The 21,200-nt window shown below is 46.0% G+C and overlaps 3 protein-coding genes across 5 annotated transcripts in view; 2 read left to right on the plus strand and 1 right to left on the minus strand.

Annotated features, from left to right (window-relative positions):
• jarid2a (jumonji and AT-rich interaction domain containing 2a) overlaps positions 1 to 3,571 on the minus strand; it is a 31,324-nt gene extending 27,753 nt beyond the window's left edge. Inside the window, exon 1 of the mRNA XM_028980532.1 lies at positions 2,953 to 3,571. Within this exon, the coding sequence (XP_028836365.1) occupies positions 2,953 to 2,997 (45 nt within the window). The 5' untranslated portion in view covers positions 2,998 to 3,571. The remainder of the gene's footprint in view (positions 1 to 2,952) is intronic.
• LOC114790457 (glyoxylate/hydroxypyruvate reductase B) lies at positions 3,097 to 16,017 on the plus strand. Of its 3 annotated transcripts, none has more exons than XM_028980540.1 (6): positions 3,097 to 3,708; positions 12,426 to 12,801; positions 12,895 to 13,066; positions 14,211 to 14,389; positions 15,386 to 15,482; positions 15,607 to 16,017. In XM_028980540.1, exons 2-6 carry the CDS (start codon positions 12,429 to 12,431, stop codon positions 15,758 to 15,760), a joined length of 975 nt encoding a protein of 324 aa, XP_028836373.1. In that variant the 5' UTR covers positions 3,097 to 3,708; positions 12,426 to 12,428; the 3' UTR covers positions 15,761 to 16,017. The 3 variants fall into 3 exon arrangements, with proteins under 3 accessions (XP_028836373.1, XP_028836371.1, XP_028836372.1); XM_028980538.1 differs by lacking the exon at positions 3,097 to 3,708 and adding an exon at positions 8,152 to 9,040; XM_028980539.1 differs by lacking the exon at positions 3,097 to 3,708 and adding an exon at positions 8,154 to 8,451.
• An 86-nt stretch (positions 16,018 to 16,103) lies between these two features.
• On the plus strand, positions 16,104 to 18,371 carry pard6ga (par-6 family cell polarity regulator gamma a). The gene is made up of 3 exons (XM_028979427.1): positions 16,104 to 16,243; positions 16,521 to 16,743; positions 17,449 to 18,371. Exons 1-3 carry the CDS (start codon positions 16,178 to 16,180, stop codon positions 18,369 to 18,371), a joined length of 1,212 nt encoding a protein of 403 aa, XP_028835260.1. The 5' UTR covers positions 16,104 to 16,177.
• The last annotated feature ends 2,829 nt before the right edge of the window (positions 18,372 to 21,200 follow it).

Genomic DNA, 21,200 nt, shown 5'->3' on the forward strand with positions numbered 1-21,200 from the left:
AAAAAACATTCTAAAAGACAAGGCAGCAGAAGCTCGTCTGAGGTGGCTGGTGGCCCCGACGTCACTGCGCCAGACCCCGGCAATAAAATGCCAACGGGACTCCCCAAGAACCCGACCATGCCACTCCGGGGCTTTAGCTCGCTCATCAAGGGCACTTCGCTCCGCGTGACAGCGCCTCTCAGCCAAGACACCGCGGCTCCTCCCCGCCTCCTCCCTCGCCATGACAACAGCCACATGGCCCGCGCCTATAACTCACCGCCGGAACATTTACGCGGGGCCCGGCGCATGAATGGATCAAACGCCCGGCAGCGCGCTGCCGTCCCGCCGCGTCGGGTGACGAGTGCGTCCACGTCAGCTTCTTAAATGTCTCGAGTGCGGAAAAACCGGGACAGATCGAACCGAGCAAATCAAGGACTGTGGGGGGGGGGTATGTTGTGTAATATTGGCCCTTGGTCCTTTGTACGGTGAGCGTGTGCTAACAAAGGGGGGCCCTGTGAGGGGTAGAGGGGTCTCTCCGTTCAGGCGATACGTAACATTACAGCGCCGACGAGCCGCCCTCACAAGCAGCCGCTCCTCCGGCCGCGCCGAGTTTAACGCCGTCCTGTATCTGGGTCAGATGTAGGGTTGTTTTTTTTTTTCAAATGTCCCCCACTCGCCAAACTGTTTAGAGAGGCCATTTTCTTACGTGTCCTCCACCGTCCCGACACCCGAAGCCCGGGAACCCGAGGAGGGGGATCTGAGGACGTCAGAAATAAACGAGAGACCTGAAGTGGGGGATTCGCTTGATTCGTTTACGAGGCGGTGCAAAACTGCCTTTCCTGGTTCCCAACAGCACGAATGTCTAAAGCAAATTTGGTGGCCAGCCGATCAATGCCGACTCTGTCTGTAAGAGCTTCGGAGGCTTCGCGCTTTTCCTGCAGCGGCCTATTTAAATATTCATGTGCATATTATTAGCGGCTAATGGGTTTAAGTGGGCGTAATTTCTTGCGATATGTCATTACCACTAAATCCCATCCTGCCATTTGTCCAAGAGAGGGCATTAGCTGAGACACAGTCTCCCCTTCGAGAGCAAAGCAGGAAATGCGCCCCAGGAAGCTGAGCCAGAGACAACCGACGGCCGAGACGAGGAGAAATCCCGGCACAGGTACCCTGCTGTGCCTGTTTTTACAGGCCGTGGACCGTAAAAAAAAACACCAACATCTCACCGCTGTTCAGTGTCGCGTCTCACCTTTAACCAGCCACGAAAACGTCCCCTCCGCCGTGAGTTAACCAGGAGGCCGAGGGAGGGCCGAGAAATGTCCCGTTAAATAAAGCGTGCCTTAAACGAAACCCAACCCACCCATGGTGCCGCGCCCGAATTACCAGAGCCAATTAGTGGGCGGCGTCTCCGCGGGGACATCGAACGCGGTAAAGAAGTGACACCGTGACGCTGGCGGGACGGACGACGATCACGATTACATGAAACGGGCGTTGCGGTGCAGGCAAGACGACCGAACATGCGGACTGTTGCAGGCTGGGTCCCCATCTGCAGGCCCCCAGCGCCCATGTCCCCGGCCCGGTCGACCCGGTCAGGTTTAGGTCGCGGGGTTAACGCCCCGGGCCTGCGACCGGAATAAAGAGTCCTGTGTGCCCCGGCCCGGCCTCGTCAGTTGTGTCCCCCGCGTGGAGCGGACCGTGCCAGGGCCCCGATACGCTTCGCAGAGGCCCTACGGCAGCTGTCCCGATCCCTGCTCGCCGCACCGAATCGGGGTTTAGACCGGAAGACTGCGGAAGACTTCCAATTCACACACACACACACACACGCCTGTGTCTCTCTTGACCGGCGTCCTGCTGTGAAAGCCACATGTGTTCCTTCGTCGACGTCCCCGTAAGCCAAGCGAGTGTAATAGTCTTACGCTAATCGAGTCAAGGTCAAACTACAAGGGCAGAGGTGCTCGCCACCGAAGAGGCGTGCAAATCTGCGTCCCGTCACCTCGCCGCCTGAACGATCCGCTCGACTATTTACAGACAAACAACGCGAGGCGTGAGCCGGGCACACACACACACACACACACACACACACACCTCGCTTGGTCCTTTTACGCTGGCGACAGGTAACAATTAAAACCACGAGGACAAAGTGCGAAGCCGAAAGCGTCTGAATGACACGCTGAAGGCCACCAGGTAGAAGCCACTTCATCTTCAAACACGGTGGACCCAGCACGTCGCCGTGTCACCTGAAGTTGTGTACAGACAGTCCCTTTGTGGAACGTGGCAGCAGTACTCCGGTGTTTTGCTCTGCCACTCCCTTGTCGCCGGCGAGGACCTGGCCCGCGTCACCTCGTCACTTCTCTCCGTTTGGAGGTCACGCGTGATCCTGCGGGCTTTTAATAGATCTGTTCGAAGTGGGTTTGCAGGTCAGGCGGCGGCTGCGACCCACGCATAGATGGGGGGTTAAAAAAAAAAGAGGCCAGTCCACCAACAAACACAACACTCGGAAACACGCGAGTCTCCGGGGGCCGCCGGCGGCTCGATCGGATCGCCAATCCATCGATCGATTTCGCCGCATCGGAGGAACGAACCCGGCGACAGAAAAAAAAAAAAAAAAAAAAAAAAAAAAGCCCGGTGCGAAATGTCGCCGCCTGCGCTCGCAGAGTAGCGAACAAAGCCCGTTTCTGGAGCCGACCGAGGAGTCTCCATTACGAGCAGGAAACGCGACTCTCGACGCCGAGCCGCAGGCCCGAATTAACTCGAAAATTAAAAAAAAAATTAAATAAAAAAGGCGGTTCGTCGCACGTTCGGCTGTTGTTACGCCGCAGTTGGTGCGCATTGGATGCTAAGACCGGCCGGCCGGACAGGCTAGCATGAGGATTCTGGTTTCTTTCTTTCCCTGTTTTTAATTATGATTATTATTATTATTAGCGGTATTATTGTTCTACGCGGACGAATAACGAGATCGGACTTTGCACTTACGAATTTCTTCTGGATGATATTCCTCTTGGGTCTTTCCTTGCTCATTCTGCAGTCCAGGTCGTTGTGCGTTAAAGGCCGGGTCGCCACATTAATGTCGACGGGGGGGGGGGGGGGGTAATATCACTGTATTTCTTCTAAATGTCGTTCCGTCGTTGCCGCGCACGTGACAGTTTAAATCCCGGGTCCAGACGCGACGAGGTCGGCAGAGACCGCGTTGTTGTTGTTGTTGTTGTTTTTTATACCTGTATATAATTTTTTCTTTTCACGTATGCGCGCGTATATATATACATATATATATATATATATAAATGGCCGGAGCAGCGATCCGCCGCGTGGCATCCGCGTCCCGGAGAACGCCGCGTCTGAGGACCTCCTTCCACGAGGGACACGAAGAGCCTACGGTCCGCAGGCGCGCGCGCGGCCGGCACCGCTCCGTCCGGACGATTCTGGATCATCGTCGCGCATGGTGTCTGCGCCGCGCGTGCACGGCTCTCCGCGCGGCTCCGGGCTGCTGGGGGGGGGGTGTAACAAAAAAATAAGAAATAAAAAGGAAAGAAAAGAACAGAAACGAAACGCGGAAGCGTCGTTCGCTCCTCTGCCGCCGGCCTGACTGCTGACCCCGGCGACCAATCGAGTGTGTCGCCTTACTGACACGCGTGGGTGACACCCCCCGGCCCACAGAGTTATAATGAATACATGAACGTATGAACATGCAGTGGTACGCTTCAGCCCTTACAGCAGTTCCGACTGTACAAGGTGAAGTGAGATACGAGGGAATGCACACACACATAGTAATAACTTGTAGTAACATGCTTATGGCTTTGATGTACTATTCACATAGTCCATATGAATAGAATAGAACGGCTGATCTCCGTCAGAGGCCTGTTAATAAGTGAAGCCAGTTCTGTCCTCGTGAGGACAGAAATATGCTGCTTTCTGGCACGTATTGCTCCACACATTTCTGAAATTATATCACAACAGCTCGCCACAGGCTGAGAAATAGTCTATGGCTTCCCGTCATAAATATGATCTTAATAAGATCGTTTCATAAATCAGGGAACATAGAGGAAACCAAAGCTGCTAATTATTCACTGGACATGTTCATGCTGCATATTCAAAGTAACATTAATTGTAAAACAAATTTAAAAAACGGAAAGTACTGCCCATCCTAATGAGGTAAGTGAGAGGTAATTCACTTGTAATAAGATTATTTATTAAATGCATTGCTTTGAACATCATTCCAGGGAAGTTTTTTACCCTTTTTTGTAGTGGTGGCCTATTGGCTAAGGAGGTCACGGGTTCAACTGCGCACCCTGGGTCAATGGGTTAAATGCACATTTTGCCGCATGCATTGTGTGTTGTATGTATCACAATGGTCACTTTCACTTGTCTGCGTGAAAATGCAATGTAGAAAAAAAAAAACACCTTATGTTGCCTGCACAAATGCTGGTGCAATCTGAGTCTTTGAGGATTATGCCAAGCCCCTCTCTGTGGTAATCTAAGGATTACTTCTAAAAATAAATGCTTTAATTCAGCAGCCCTGACAATGGGGGTTGGGGCTGATTTGTACATTTTTCCCTTTTGTTCCAGTTGTAGAGTGTCCAGGACCATCCGGACGTGCCTTCGGACCACTCTTAACAAAGGCCTGTTTTAAGAGCCAGAAATTGAATCATGCTTCCTGCTCTTGTGCCCCACAGTAACATCTGGATATGGTGGATTCATATGCTGGATTCATTTTGGAGCGGAGTAGAATTTGATTGGATCTGATCTCCAGGAAAGGAAAGGTTGTTGGTTCCATCTGTTCAGTGGGCTGCAGGTCACACATTATGTGAATATATGTGGAAGATAACGAATGACTCATGTGCTCATCCTTAGAAGGGAAGTGTGCAATTTAAGTCTGTCGCCCTGGTGCCCTGTATTTAGACAGTCCACATTTTAGTCAGAAACCAGACATGTGATTCTTTTGGATTTAATGTGGAACACCAAATCAGGAAAATTTCCAAGGTTATCGAGTACAGCAGGCTGTGATCCAGTGAAGCGCTAGCAGGATGCCCTGGGTGAAACCTGGGTCAACCAGGAAGCAATCCATCACTGGAAGACGCCCTGCGTTTCAGGTTTCAGTGGTGCACTTGCACAGGTAGGTTCTTGAAGCAATCTGATCCTTGTGTTGAGGAAAAGACAAACGCTGGTGCTCACCGTGCTGCCAAGACTTGACAATGAAAACTACACCATGCATTAAATGAGATACTGCTGGTAGTTTACAGTGCTGAAACAAAATGAGCTAGTATTTGCATGGAATGTGTGTTGTCTATAGGTACTTATACAATTACAAATAGACACAAAAACACTGATTAAGATTCAATCACTCTGAAGTATTCAAAATGAAGCAAATGCCCACAACACATGTCAGATTAAGACTTCATAAAGTGATAGTACAATTGATAGCCCTATTACATGGTTATTATTTGTATCTTCTTATGCACTTATTCAAAATACTGCTATGCTTAACAAAAAATTAACAATGATTATAATTATTTCAGAACACTCAGGGAATTTCCCCTTTGGACTGACACACACACACAACCTCTGTAATATTGAGTAGACCACCACTGCCCCATTTAGATTTATTACTCATTTCGCTACTTTAGCGCTGTCTGTCTCATTGTTGTCTACATGTTTTTTTTAGGTAAATGTTACTCTTGCACTGCCTGTGTCCCCTGTGTGCACCTGATGTAGCCCAGTTTGTCTGTGTCGCACACGTGCACTATATGTCAGTGTGTAACTTCGTTCAAATGGCACATGTAGCACCAGGTTCCGGAGAGATGTTGTTTCGTTTCACTATGTACTGTCTAACATGTATGTCGTTGAAATGACAATAAAGTCAGCTTCAGTGGTACTAATATTTTGTGCGGCAGTGCTGTACTATGGCTGTACGGTCGAGTTACTATATGCCTTGTGAAACCGGGGCTTCACAGCACCTTGACATCACTTTGTTACATATCGGTGTTTTATTCAAGGTCTTATACTGAAGGAGCTGTCCCTCTCTCCAGAAATATGAAGCTCATGCTCTTTACAGACGCGTCTATTATTCTTCAGAAGAATACATTATCACTTCTGTTTAAACTAGGTCACCCGCTACATGTCCCCCTAGTCTTTTTTTCTTCTGAGCGAGCATAAACATGTAGTGTTCTATTTAGGATGGAACGGTAAATTTGCATGGAGAAGGTTGTCCCATGGGATTTGACCCCTATTGTGTGGGTTATTCTCTCTCTCTCTCTCTCTCTTTGTCGTGCCTGCGGCAAGGTGGTGGAACAGCACTGAGCCTGTGCTTGCCAGCAGATGGGCTAGGTTTAATTGGAAGAGAGATATAAATAAACTGAAGCGCTATCAGGACAAATCTCAGCAAGAGCGCCCGTTTCATTACTGTGGGAGCCTTCTGTCATGGGTGCGAATGGCAAGGACAGGAGGGCCTCGCTGGTAGTGCCTGTCCAGCATTTCGATAATAGGCTAAGACCAAAAAGTGGTTCTTTACACATACAGCTGCCCTGTTTATGTACTGTAATGTCCACAAGGTTTTAACCACCTCTGGCAACTTACACACGTTATTATCTTAAAAATGAATTCAGTGCAGCTCAGGTACTGATAGTGTAGTCCAATCACTGCCTATGTCAGAATTATTTGGATTACACAAATGTGATACCAAATAAAGTACCAACATGTGCATGTAGTTAACTGTATATAAAATGAAAATGATAGCTTTTGTCATTGTGATTTACAACATAGCTCGAAATGTGTCCTCTGCATTTAAGCCATCACCCTTAATGAGAATTGGGCAGCCATGAAACGTTCCCGGGAAAACATGTCCAGGGAAACGAGGGGGGACAGTTCTTAACTCAAGAAGACCTCAGTGGCACCTTGGCAGTTCAGAAACATCCTTTTGGTTACGAGTCCACCTCCTTAGTCGCTATGTCACGACTGCCCTGGGCACCACTTCGATATTTGTGAAAAAATAAAAAAATTGGAAAAATGTGAATGAATGAATGAATTGTAAAATGTTTTTTTTCCTCAATCCTGTCACCAAAATGTCTAAAGGCTGAGTGTTGTTCTGCAATGATTCTGCATAAACATGTGGGCTACAAATAATCCAGGCTGTGAAGACTGCAATCCTATTTGTCAATTTTTTTTTGCAATTTTGTATGTAATACATGCAGTTCTATTACACTCTCATTTGCAGACTGTGCAGGAAATGAACAGATTTAAGCAACGGGAGAACTAATGTGTTGCCACCAGTAGCTATTGATAGACACTGATTTCCCTTTGGAGAAAGATTTAATGAATATCTGGCATATTTCTGAAACCAACTGCTGAAGAATTCTTTTTGTGGTAAAATTGAGGCTCAGACTCAGCAGCACACAGTTGCGTGTACAGTACTTTTTATATACTGTTAGAGCTGTATGGAATGTACTCATTCAAGTAAAATCTCAAAGATATTCAAATCTAATTAAAAAACATAACTAAAGAAATGCATTTATTAAATTTAACAGGTAACCCATTCTCTTTGAGCCATGCCATTGCAATGCCCTCTGCTGGAGAAAAAAATAATCTGAAGAATTGATATGCACATGTATTTAGGTGAACAGTGGTTCTGCTAACATGTGAACATGTAATATAATTATATATAAGTTTGTAACACACACATACACAAATATATTTATCACTCATTTTAAGTATATATAAAATAAGGACAATTTATAATTAAAAGTGCTTCAATGCATTAAATGAAATCAATTAAAAATAAAGCATTATAGAGTAAAGTGGAGAGATTTAATTGCAACAATTAAAAACACCTTAGATTTAAATTCCGCAAATTAAGGAGTTGTGCAAGTATTCCAGCGTGAGCGCACTGCCAAAAGCTATTCAAATATTTTATAACATTTTTTATAGGGCAGGGGGAGCTGACCTGTCATGGCTGCGACACACTTGGTTCAAAAACACAGCAAGATATCAGAAGTATATCAAAAAGAGCACCACTCGACACTATACTTAAAACATACTTTCATCAAACAAGCGACATGAGTAGTGATGAGTAGCCATTTAACATTTTTGTGCATGACACAAAATGTCGCTTCAACGCTGAAGAGTGGCCCAAATCAGGCCCATCGGTGTCAGAAAATAAAAAAACGATTCGAAGTCTCCGCCATGGCGGCATGCTGCGTCACGTGACTCGCCGGAGCTGGAACGGGAGTTTTCTCGCCGAACGTCGCGAACGCATCGCCGAGCCTGGCTGTTCGTTGTCCCTTCGTTCGCGCCTTTGCGAACGAAGGACGACCCGTGAGCCGATAAAACATTAAACGCGTCCGGCTCCGCGGGTCCATCGGTCACTCGGCGTCCGATTGGCAGCGTCTGGGAGGCATGAGAGCGCGATACTCCACACTGCTCCTCTGTCTCGGCCGGATCGTTCCACGTCTCGGCACGACTCGGTCGCTGTCCACGCGTGCGGTAAGACGTCGCGAAGATCGTGGCGCGTCCTCCAGCGTACACACTGGGCGACAGTAAAACTGCAAGTCGTCGTCGTCGTTGTGTTACTTGTAGCATGTGGACTTTGGATTATTCACACGGTCAGCAAGTCAAATTCAGGACCAAGAGGGGTTTTCACCACGAAAATATATACATTAAGTAGTTAAAATAAAGGAAAGTTAATTTAATTTAAATATATATCAATATTAATCAAACAGCTTGTTTGTTTAGCTAACAACAAATACTGAGTTAGTGGAATTCGAATTCAACACTGAACTTGTTTTTACATGTTTTACTGCCAGACTGGGACTGGAAAAAAACTGTAAAAACGTCTACAAAGGTTCTGAATTGTGCAATAATAAGAACTGGAAGTGTTAACCTTTTTTGTAAGATTTAATTTACTATAATTTAGCATGGCGACGGACAGGTTAGAGAGACGCCTCTTTATCAGATGGAACACACGGCAACGGGGGAGGCGTTTACTTCTGACCACGACCACGCCCCCTGGCTGCTTCAATTACCCCCGTCTCCAGGCAACAGCCCACTAACTCACCCAACTCTCACCCAGACGGTGGGTAGAACCTCGCCTCGCTACCCCCGGAGGCGGCCATATGGAAATGCATTACAGTATACAGTATACATTAGAATAATTTAAATAAACTAATTCAGAAACGTAATGTTTTCATGAAAATGAAGTTGGCTGACCTTAAATTGCACACTGTAACAAAAAATAATATTCAATTTGATTTCATCTTAATTTTTATTAAATAACAATCATGCGCAAGTCTTTACTTTACTTTACTTTATTTAGCAGACGCTTTTATCCAAAGCGACTTACAAGAGGAAGACACCAGCAATTATCGTTCGATTTCTATAGAATATCGAGTTTACAAACTAAGAGCCCTGATAAGGCTTAGACTTGTCATTGAAGAGCATGCTCGGGGATTGTTGGGTGCTAGACTAAGAAAAATTATAATGTATTTATACATTTTGTATTTGTTTATTCAATGTGTACGCATGTGCTTGTGTAAGTGTTAGATTTGTCTGTAATATTTTTTGAATAAGAGGGTTTTCAACTTCTTCTTAAAAGTGGTGATAGTCTCGGCTATCGTGTGGAGGAGGGCAGGTTGTTCCACCAGCCAGGGACAACAACGGAGAACAGACATGATTGGAATCGGAGACCCCGTGAAGAACGAATTTTTAGTCTCCTTTCGTTTGCCGATCTGAGAGAGCGTGCAGGGGTGTATCTAGGTAGTAGTGTGTTGATGTAGGAGGGCGCAGTTCCATTTACAGCCCTGTAGGCAAGCATCAAGGATTTGAACTCAATGCGAGCAGCTACCGGGAGCCAGTGGAGGGAGGTAAGAAGAGGTGTAACATGGGTGTATTTTGGCTGATTGAAGATGAGGCGGGCTGCCATATTTTGGACCATCTGGAGTGGTTTTATGGTGACTGCAGAGGCTCCAGCCAGGAGAGAGTTACAGTAGTCGAGTTTGGAGATGACCATTGCCTGGACGAGGAGCTGCGTAGCCTGTTGTGAGAGAAAAGGCCGAATCTTGCGAATGTTGTAGAGAGTGAACCTGCAGGATGTGGAGATCGCAGCAACATGATGGTTCAAACTCAGTTTGTTATCTATCCAAACTCCAAGGCTTTTTGCAGATGCCGTGGGTGTTAACAATAGCGATCCAATTTGAATTGAAAGGTTTTGCTGAGGAGAATTGTTGCCCGGAAAGATCAGAATCTCGGTTTTGGATAGGTTGAGTTGGAGGTGTCGCTCAGACATCCATGCCGATATGTCTGAGAGGCAGGCCGAAATTTTTGTCGCTATAGTAGCATCTTCTGGGGGGAATGACAGATAGAGCTGGGTGTCATCAGCATAAGAGTGATAGGAGAAGCCATGTGATTGGATGATGTGACCAAGTGAGCGAGTGTATATTGAGAATAGAAGGGGGCCAAGGACAGAGCCTTGTGGAACCCCTGTGGTTACCCTAGAGAGGACAGATGTCTCACCTCCCCACGATACCTTGAAGTCATGTGTATTTTGCTAAATGAAAGTCAAAGTAAATTAATGTCCTTTAGCTGAATTCATTTAAGAATTTTAAGTATATAACAATGGTTATATACTTCACACAAGTTGTTGTTCTGGTTGCAAAGTTGTCCATGTAGTTGTCCACTTCTGGAGGCTACGGAGACGCTTGTTGTTATTTGTTGGAGTTAGGGCCAGGCGATTATACGATCTTGATCGTGAAAAAATTCAGCTTGATTTCAGTGATCAGCCTTTGGCATTTTTCATGATCAATAAAATGTCAGGAATTAGCATCTTTTGTGTGTGTATTTATGTTACTTTTAAATGGAGACACACGGCTGCCAGATATCCCAAGTCTCCTGGTAGTTCAGGGAATCACCCACATATTGATAGCGGCTCCTTGATGCCCCAAAATTGCATTTTTTGCCATATCTCCCAGCCCTACCTGGAGTTTTAGGTCTGTTAGCCACTGTTTTTTTTAGCCCTTTCCTGCTTTTGCATTTGGTTGTTCATGTTGTCTCTATATAAGAGGCATCATGCCTTATTAGAGTTTATCTTACTAGCGAGAGGGGCTGCATAGTCCCAGAAGGCACCAGCCTGGGGTGCCTGGAACAGTCGCCGGAGGCTCTGGGACAATCTCCCTGCGCGGTGCAGGGGGGTGACACAAGAAGTGTCAGAGGGTGACGTGTGGAGACAGGGCCCAACATACCCAGATGGATCGGCCCTGATTATTGTGTGCAGGTACGGGAGTCCGGGGCTGCCATGCAGGACCACGCCGGGGAGCCAGGGCCGATGGGTCCGGGGGCCGCCATGCGGGACCACGCCGGGGAAGCAAGGCCGAGGGTCCGGGGACGCCATGCGGGGACCACGCCGGGGAGCCAGGCCGAGGGTCCGGGGCCGCCATGCGGGACCACGCCGGGGAGAGCCAGGCGAGGGTCCGGGCCGCCATGCGGGACCACGCCGGGGAGCCAGGCCGAGGGTCCGGGGCCGCCACGCGGGACCACGCCGGGGAGCCAGGCCGAGGGACCGGGCCGCCCACGGCGGGACCACGCCGGGGAGCAGGAAGAGGGACCGGGGCCGCCACGCCTGACCACGCCGGGGAGCCAGGCCGAGGGACCGGGGCCGCCACGCTGACCACGCCGGGGAGCCAGGCCGAGGGACCGGGGCCGCCACGCCTGACCACGCCGGGGAGCCAGCCCGAGGGACCGGGGCCGCCACGCCTGACCACGCCGGGGAGCCAGCCCGAGGGACCGGGGCCGCCACGCCTGACCACGCCGGGGAGCCAGCCCGAGGGACCGGGTCCTCCAAGGGGAGGATACAGCAGGGCAGGAGCCCTGTGGTTGCCGCCGTCCGCCCCGCCGCCTCCACTGATGGTACTGTTGGGGCTCCGAGGACGTAGCCCTTGGAGGGGGGGCTCTGTCAGGATTGCCTGCAGCTGGGCTCCACACCGGAATGCAATCCTGACGCCCCATAAATGCCGGAAGTTTCCGCCCGTTCGGGGTCGCTGGCATTTTCGTGAACTCTCTGCACGAACTTGACCTGATTTAGTTTCATGTGTTTTGAGTTCTGGCAATCGCCACACGCCTACGGGTTAGTTTATCCGTCATCATTTGTTGTGAGCTGTTTATTATGAATTATATAGGGACAACTGAGTTGTGACAGAATATTTATGGTGATGGCTACAAAAAGTATATACTGGACTATAGTTATTTTAAGATAATAATAAGTGCAATAAAAAGGTGTAGTTAAAGGTTATTTAGATTTATTGGGTTGAGCTCAAGTTAACAGTATTTACTTATTTTAGAAAACATAATATTTATAATATAATAAGCTATTACCTATAAAAATATAACAAGACAACGTAATAGAATAGAACAGTGTAATGAATGTTGATCAAGACTTACCTTAATCTTTTGTTTTTGTCCCTTACCAGATTATGGAGAAGCCTTGCATACTGGCCACCAGACTGGGTAGCGCAGGGGGCATTTACCAGTGCTTTGCACCCAGCATCGAGAAACATTTCACCATTATCTCCACTGAGGAGTTTGAGCTGAAGGAACAGGAGCTGGCTGGAAAGATCAGAGCCGTGTTCGTGTGGGGTCACGCTTTGAATATTGACAGAAATCTTTTGCAGTCATTGCCCAACCTCATAGTTGTAGTGAATGGAGGCGTGGGTGTGGACCATTTGGACATTCCCTTGATCAATAGTTTTGGGGTGAAGGTTTGCAATACTCCACATATTGTTGACAATGCCACAGCAGACCTTGGCATGGGCTTGATGCTGGCATCTGCAAGAAAGATTCTTGATGGTAAGCATCCTTCTCTGTTGAAAGGACTGATTTGGCCCAAATGTATGTGATTGCTTATTTGTGACATTTGCTAATGTACAATTGTGCTCATAGGCCATATGTTTTCTGTTGACCATTCTATGGATTATTTGTCTGAGACATTCATGGGCAATGATGTTAGCGGTGCAACTCTGGGAATCATCGGAATGGGGAGGATTGGCTATAAGGTGGCCAAGCGAGCTCAGGGATTTGAAATGAAGATTCTTTATCATAATAGAAACCGCAGGTAAGATTTGTTCAAGTTACAGTCGAGTTACACATTGCCAAGAGAGCTTGAGATTGTGTAAATGTGCGTTGTGTTTTAACTAGGGTTAATAAGTGTCTCTATGTAGCTCAGAATACCCACTGACAGTTAGTCCCCTGATGCATTACAAGTGCACTGTTTGTTATAATATCATATACATACATTTCAGCTAACATTACCTTAGCAGAATTGTCTAATTGGTGGCTTGCTGTGACTGTACCTCAGTCAGCTTTGATAATGTTAATTTTTTCCCCTTATTACAGGAATTATGTAGCTTCACTTCAAGGTTACTGTGGAATCTAATACAACATTAAAATCATACCGTAAATCAGTGGTCCCCAAACTTTTTCCATACAAGACCATATCACTCTGCCTGGCCCTTGTGGTCGGAGTATGTCAACAAATTTATTATGGACAATAAAGTTCTACAATATTGGACCAGTTGCATTTAATGGTTTAGCTACGACTATTGCCATATGATTCAATTTACTGGCTGTGGTTATTTTATGCTGATATTTTTGCAGTGTTTTCATAGAGAAAAGACTAATGCCTGAACCACTCAGTATAAGTATGAAGGCAGTATTTGTATGAATAATTCAAACTTGAGTCAGGGTGAAAACTACCACTAGTGGCTGAAAGAACACATTACATTTATTCTGCCAAGAGGCACCACAGAGGACGTGCAGGGGAGATGAACTAGACTCCAATTGCACCTGGTTCAGTTCCAGGTTAGATCAGATGCAGTATATCACACAAATGTTTCAAGGGCCAGCCAGAAAGACATTGCTGACTATATCCAGAGTTATAGCTTGAGGGTGTAGATGTAACTCTGATTAATTTTAAACTAGGTTCAAAGATTTGTACAAATGAAAAAAATGGATTTGCCTTGATCACATCCCAAATTAAGGCTTTAAGGCCAATTAATCTCCAGTACATTTCCATTAGAGCAGTGATTAGGAACTAGAGAACACTGAATATATAAAGAAACAGAGACAGCCAAGGCAGTCCAACTGGGGGCATCATATAGCAGAAGTGGGTTCTGTCACTGAATTAATAAAGTAAAAGCATGTTTTGGAAGTTCTGTGCATTTTTATATCATTCATCTTAAGCACTCTGACTAAAACAGGCCCGAGGAGCAGGAGCAGGCAGTGGGGGCCACATACTGTGAGAAGATGGAGGACCTTCTGAAGAGGTCTGATTTTGTTATTCTAGTGGTTAATTTGTCTCCTCAGACTCACAAATTGATTGGTTCCAAAGAACTGGCCATGATGAAACCAACTGGTACCCTCATCAACATTAGTAGAGGTAATCCAATATAGCACTGATGTTTCAATAAAGATGATTTATTTAGTGAAAACTGAGGTATTAGCTCCAATATCACCTAAATCAAATGACATACAATTTGTTGAATTGAATTTGTTCGTACAACACATCCTGCTAAGCCCCTCAATATTTTTTATTCAACTGATTCCTAAATAATTCAAAGTAAGTTATTTTATAAAGGTTGACTGAAAAATTAAATAGAAGAAGGATTCAGCACCATAGGCAACTCTGGTGTTTTCTACAGTAAATGTGTTTTATATTAAAGGTCCCTTATCATAAAATGTTCACTTTGTGAGATTATTTAACATTAATACGTGTTCCTCTAGCCTGTCTAGGGTCCTGCTGTGGCTGGAAATGGCCATAGGTGTAAAGAGTGCTTTGGCCATTCTGCTTAACCGTTCAGAGAGCGGCAGCTCAGACGGTCGGATCTGGAATTTTTCTCCTTGTGTCTTCATGAGGTTACCTCCCTTTTATCATGCTTCGTCCGCCCAGAGAATTTCCCACCGTTCCAGTAAAGCATTATCTGCACTGACCGTCATGGCTTCCAAATGTGCGAAGCATTGCAGTTCCTCAATGATTGGATGTGAGAATGAGCACAAACATTTTTTTAGTTCCGTTCTGAAGAAAATGGTTCCCATTTATTTTTTTGGAAAAACGCAGACACGACTGCATCCTGGGGAAATCTCATTTTGGTACTGGTTAAAAGTGGTTGTAATTCTGCACTACGGCTTTTAGAAAGAGAACTCAGATATAGCATTAGGGGAACACTAAAATCAAAAAAGTTTTTTGTGTCAGGGGACCTTTAATGTACAAAGTAATTTGGAACATAAAATCAAGGATTTTCAGTGACCAGTTCATATACATGTAATTTCAGATAACACACTGGAAAGTAAACATAATCATAAATACTGCTTTAATACAGAATTAACTTTTCTTGCACCTTTTCATGTTTTTTTTTTATTTCTGGTGACTTTATAGGCTTAGTGGTTGACCAAGATGCACTTGTAGATGCACTTCAGAGGAAGATCATACGTGCCGCAGCTCTGGATGTTACATATCCAGAGCCACTGCCAAGGTCTGTCAACTAATCTCAGCGCATTTGAGACATGTTTATTTTGGTTGGTTGGCTGGATATTCTTTTGAAAATGTTTCATCAATGTTTTTAAAAATTAAATTTAATCTGTTTAAATATCACACAGAGGTCACCCACTGCTTTCTTTGCCCAACGTGATCGTTCTGCCCCATCTTGGCACACATACCGTCGAGACGTACCGCTTGATGGTGGAGAGAATGGTGACCATTGCCCTCGCTGCACTCAGCGGGGACGCGCCTCCTGATGAGGTGAAGGTGTAGGACCAACCAAGAAGACAGAAGATCTTAGGAGGCCTTCAGATTCATAACCACGTTCTGTTACTTTGTAATTGTTGTTAAGAATAAAATCCTTTAGTCAACACTTTTATGTGTGCCTGTTCAAAATGTAATGAATATTCCTGCTGGAATTAACACTGACTTAAATCTGTCTCTTTTATTTTGTAAATTTTAAATAAATTGCAGAGCACGACTGTAATGGCTTTTTAAAGGAATTAAATAAATACAATACTGAGAACCCATAATACCGCAGCGTGCCACTCTTTACAGCGGTGAGAATGTGTTTTAGAGGAATATGCTGCTCTGACCCCTGGACAGGAAAAGGGCGGACCGTGCTGTCATTGTAATCTCAGTCGAATTTCCTCTGCTTCAACTCTGGCTGTGAGGGGGAAAACCGAGAAAATGATTCGGAGTTTCGGTAAATCTCCGTCTTCACGCAGCTGTTCGGTTGTCGAAGTGAAAAGCAAAGTGAGTATATTTGACGCGCGTGCCGCATAATTTATGTATGTGAATACATTTTGAAAGTGGCATTAAGATCATAACTTATTTATCTGTGTTTTTTATTAGCTGACACCCATAAGCCTGCAAGTTCTCATTCATATTTGCTGTTATTGATGCGATTGAATGCATTGTTATGTATTGATAACAAAATGATCGATGCAAAAGGTGTGCCTTAATAGCAAAAAATGAGCTGAATGTGGAATTAATCATAAGATATGAAATGAGCTTTCCTCTTTTCTTGCAGCATGGAGCAGAATTTAGGAGATTTTCTGTGGACCGGGTCCAGCCTGGGGGGTTTGAGGATTTCTACCGTCTCATCCTGCAGCTGCACCAGCTGTCCAGCTGCAAGGTGGATGTCGGGTATGCAGATGTCCAAGGGGAGCTGCTTCCGATCAACAACGACGACAATTTCCACAAGGCCGTGTCTTCTGCACACCCAGTCCTCCGCATCTTTATCCAGAGGCAAGGTACGGATCTTCCAAACAGAACCATGAGGGAACAAACTTTAGACCTCTTTTTTTTTTTTTACGTTTGTCTGTATTGGATTGTTTTTGAATGAGGTATTTTGGAAGGAGAATAAGGAATGGGTTTTATAAAGGCTGGAGCTCTCTGTTGCTCAGATTACATGTTTACTGAGGATCCAGTAATCGTTGCTGTTGGGTCGCCTGTTTATTTCGGTGTAATTGCTCTGTGGTCCCATGTGGAGAGTTTGTTTTTTTGAACCCTTATCCAGAATCGTTTTCCTGCCATCGTGCGTTTAACCTCTGCGTGTCCTGTTGGCAGAAGTTCTTCAGTGACAAACCTTACAAGTCCAGAAATTAGTTGTTGTGTTTGATAAAGTCTGATCAGATCTACGCATCCATAAAAATGTTTTTAGTGTGTAAAACTGAAAAAGAATCAACAGCAAAAAAAAATGTTTCAGTAGAATAAGTGGACTAAATATAGCATAGAGATGTTACGATGCCTTTTTGTGCTTATCATAAATTCAGTGCTGCTCCCTGGCTTGAATATTTATATAAAAGTTGTCATGACACGTTTTCAAATCAAACTTGACTGAAATTATTGCCACTGTTGCCTTGAGGAACTTTCAATCAGAATGTTAAAATCTTTAAGCCTTCACTGTATGTGCGTTTAGCCATGAACATATTATAATAATACTATATTTTTTACAGAAAATGCTGACCATGGGGACACAAGCAAAGGTTCAATAATCCTGCGAACTGACTTGAATCGCAGACGGCCTAACGTCCGAATCGGCACGCCGCAAGACTTCCGGCCAGTCTCCTCCGTCATTGATGTCGACATCTTACCAGAGTCACACCGCAGGGTTCGCCTTTATTGCCGAGGTTCAGGCAAGCCCTTGGGCTTCTACATCAGGGATGGCACCACAATGAGGGTCACCCCTCACGGCCTCGAGAAAGTTCCGGTCATTTTTATCTCCCGTGTGGTGCCTGGTGGCCTGGCTGACAGCACAGGACTGCTGGCCATAAATGACCAGGTCCTCGAGGTCAACGGGATTGAGGTGGCAGGGAAATCTCTGCAACAGGTCACCGACATGATGATCGCCAACAGCCACAACCTCATCATCACGGTGAAGCCGGCGAACCAGCGCAACAATGTTGTGCGCAACAGCGGCGTTACAGGAAGCTCAGAGCAGCCTGTCAACAGTAGGGGTGGGAAAATTTACCCCGGTCTTCCTGTCATATTGGGTAGCTACAGCTGGAATGGTGACGAGTTTAACAGTGATGACGACGTGGACGTTGTCATTGAGAGAGCCATTAAAGACCCGCCTCGACGTCCTGCTTGCTCCTCCTCATCCCAGCGCCTCTCACGGCCCCCGAGCTCACGGTCTAAGACCCGAATGTGCTTTCCAGGCCCGTCTGAGCAGCCACTTTCCATGGTGACTGCAGCGTCCTACCATTCCCAGCCCTGCCTGAACAAACCCGAGCTGCTCAGAGACCACCACTTGCAGAAGCATTGCACCAGCAGCACGAGCCTGCACGAAATCCTCCACACGTTACGCACAGACTTTCACCGCAGCATGCAGCTGCGCCACGGTGCCGTGGAGGAGGATGGCATTGTAATTACTCTCTGAATTAACTCACTGATATTGTCCTCTAGCTCAACACACTGATTTTACTTAGATTAGCAGGACACCTTCACATATATTTGTGAAAATTGATTTTAAAATGTTGCTTCACAGCACATATGTTGTATGTTATATTGATGTGTGCGCTTTGTCTACAAGGACTGAGACACTGGTTGTTAATAATAGTTTTATGACATAATTATGTCATGTTGAGGCCATATTCTTTTTGTATGAATGTATGTGGAGGTGTGACACTTAAAATTTCACAATGCATATGCCAAATAAACATCTTATATGTGTGTGTATATTAAATATGTAAATACATGTAAAATTCAAATACCAACTTGAAGAATGGCTTTTGTATAGACTTCACATTCATCTTCACATTGTAAACATGTATTAGTCTACATAGTTCATGCTTGAAACCCAGCCCGATGCTCTATGCCACTGCTCTATGCCGAGAGCTGTGCCAAGAGCAAGTTTGTGACAGAAGCAAGTGCAGAAATCAACAACAATAACAACAACATTTATTTCTTATATAGCCCAAAATCACATACAGTATGTCTCAATGGGCTTTAACAGACCCTACAGTTGACACCTTCTGCACACAAGGAAAAACTCCACACAAAAAAAACTCTAGGAGAGAGAAATAAAGAAAGGAAGAAACGTTTGGAAGGAGTGATACAGAGAGGGACCCCCTTCCAAGGTAGAGTGTCAGTGCTGGTGATGATTTATCCAATAAGAAAAAAAAAAGTCCTACAGTTGTAGGGTTGGAGAAGTCCAGAGTGTAGTCCAGCGTCATGGTCTACATTGCGCGTCCATTATGATGTTATGATGATTTGAAGATCTCTCAAGCTGTAGTTGTTACGGTGGTGGTGGTGGCTGCGGTGACCCTCTGGTTCGTTTCATGCTGAGTCATCGTTTAAGTCGAGTCATCAAGTCGAGTTTGAACCTTTGTTGAGCTCTCAGCCCCTTGCCCACATGTCACCAGAAGTTGTGGTGAGGGCAACAGGTGTGATGGTGGTCAGTAACACAGTTGACACATGAAAGTGTGTATGTGTATCTGTGCTGTCATCATTCACGGTTTATTTTTTTTTTGTAATATTTTATGTAATAAAAATCTGTGATATTTTTCTTATTTGACTTGCTAAAATCACAACAGACATGACCGGGGACAGAAGAATAAGGAGAGAGAGAAAAGAGAAGTTGGAGAGAAAGTCGACATATAGAGGAGGAGAAGGATAGGGAATGAACACCGACCATCTGCTTCTGTCCCTGCTTAAACAGACAAAAACAAAACAAGAAGCATCTGTATGAATCACAGTAAATAATGAATATTAAACGTTATATAACAGCACACAGTAATAATAATACCAGACATGTTCAGGAGCTCTAGTCAATGTGTGTCTGTTATGTGTCTGGAGGAGAACCTCGGAGGGGGTAAAGGCGCACCCGGGCAGACCAGGTAATAGCCCTTCAACCCAAAGATCCACCCTCTGCCAGGGACCTAAAAGAGCCAGGAGGGCCAGGATGTGCCAAGCAGTCCCAGGAAGTGAGCCAGTCTACCACTGGACACAGTGGTGGATTATGCCTCTGGCGGAGAACCCCGGAGCGGTCAGTGTCTACCACAGTGGTCAGAGGCATCACCCACCGGCAGGGAGTGCTGAGGGGGGGATTGGCTCCCACCCATGAGGAAGCCTGAGATGTGAGATGGAGTCCAGGATCCGACCTGCCACATAGTCAAACACAAGCATACGTTCCCACACTCATACACACACTGGCAGCGGTGGCCTAGCAGGAAAGGAAGCGGACCTGTAATCAAAAGGTTGTGGGTTCGAATCCTGAGCCACCAAGGTTCCACTGAGCAAAGCACCGTCCCCACACACTTCTCCCTGGGCACATGTCACGGCTGTGCTCACCAAGGGTGATGGTTAAAAGCAGAGCACACATTTTGTTGTGTCACCCTGTGCTGTGCTGCAGTGTTTCACAATCACAATCACTTCACTTCCACTTCACATAGACACACAAACATAAACACTGTATAAACATTCACCCTCCTCATACTTACTCTAATCTCCCAGATCTCCACTCCCAGAGGGACCCAGGAGACTGGGACCTGCCTTTACCCTGGGCTGGAGGCAAGATGACCTCTCAGCCCCCAGGCCCAAAGAGCTGGGTGTGAGAAGACCCCATGCATCCCCTCGCCCGCTTAAACATGGTGTTGGTGCGTGTTGTTCTAAAAATGCTTTTAAAACAAGGGAGGGGTATGGATCTGACCACCTTCCACCAAACCGCAGTTGGAGTCAGCTTGGCCCATACCAAGAACCCTCAATGTCTAAGTGCAATTAAAATTGAGGGGTGGGCAGTGGCACCCCTCAGGGCTCTTAGTTTGTATACTTGATATTCTATAGAAATCGAACGAGAATTGCTGGTGTCTTCCCATTGTAAGTCGCTTTGGATAAAAGCGTCTGCCAAATAAAGTAAAGTAAAGTAAAGTAAAGTAAAGCACCAGTTTGAATGAACAGACCGCCCTCTGGATGCCATTCAGTGTGCCCACCCCAAGGTCCTACATGTATGTATGATGACAGGGTGAGTAATGAGTGCGCCTAAATTGTGATGGAGCGCAGGTGGCCAACCCCCCCCCAACCAGGAAGAGGTACCACACGCTCGCCAGTCGAGGTTCATCAAACAGATCAATTATGCATCACTTTGTCAACAGTGCACGCTCGGCCCACCGCTCCGCCATTGGTCAACCACCGCCGCTCAATCAAGACACGTCACTTCCGCCCTTCCTGTGCGCCATGTTTCCCCGTAAACAGGAGCGGGGGTGATGGT

Source organism: Denticeps clupeoides, chromosome 5 (genome assembly GCF_900700375.1).
Source record: "Denticeps clupeoides chromosome 5, fDenClu1.1, whole genome shotgun sequence".
NCBI classification, from domain to species: domain Eukaryota; kingdom Metazoa; phylum Chordata; class Actinopteri; order Clupeiformes; family Denticipitidae; genus Denticeps; species Denticeps clupeoides.

What these genes read in the sequence shown, in the direction of transcription:
- LOC114790457 (XM_028980538.1), top strand. Translation starts at nt 8,921, where the DNA reads ATGGAACACACGGCAACGGGGGAGGCGTTTACTTCTGACCACGACCAC. An exon ending in TGCAAGAAAGATTCTTGATG is followed by an intron (nt 12,802 to 12,894) that starts GTAAGCATCCTT and finishes TTGTGCTCATAG; the next exon opens with GCCATATGTTTTCTGTTGAC. An exon ending in TATCCAGAGCCACTGCCAAG is followed by an intron (nt 15,483 to 15,606) that starts GTCTGTCAACTA and finishes AATATCACACAG; the next exon opens with AGGTCACCCACTGCTTTCTT.
- pard6ga (XM_028979427.1), top strand. Translation starts at nt 16,178, where the DNA reads ATGATTCGGAGTTTCGGTAAATCTCCGTCTTCACGCAGCTGTTCGGTT. An exon ending in TTGTCGAAGTGAAAAGCAAA is followed by an intron (nt 16,244 to 16,520) that starts GTGAGTATATTT and finishes CTTTTCTTGCAG; the next exon opens with CATGGAGCAGAATTTAGGAG. An exon ending in CATCTTTATCCAGAGGCAAG is followed by an intron (nt 16,744 to 17,448) that starts GTACGGATCTTC and finishes TATTTTTTACAG; the next exon opens with AAAATGCTGACCATGGGGAC.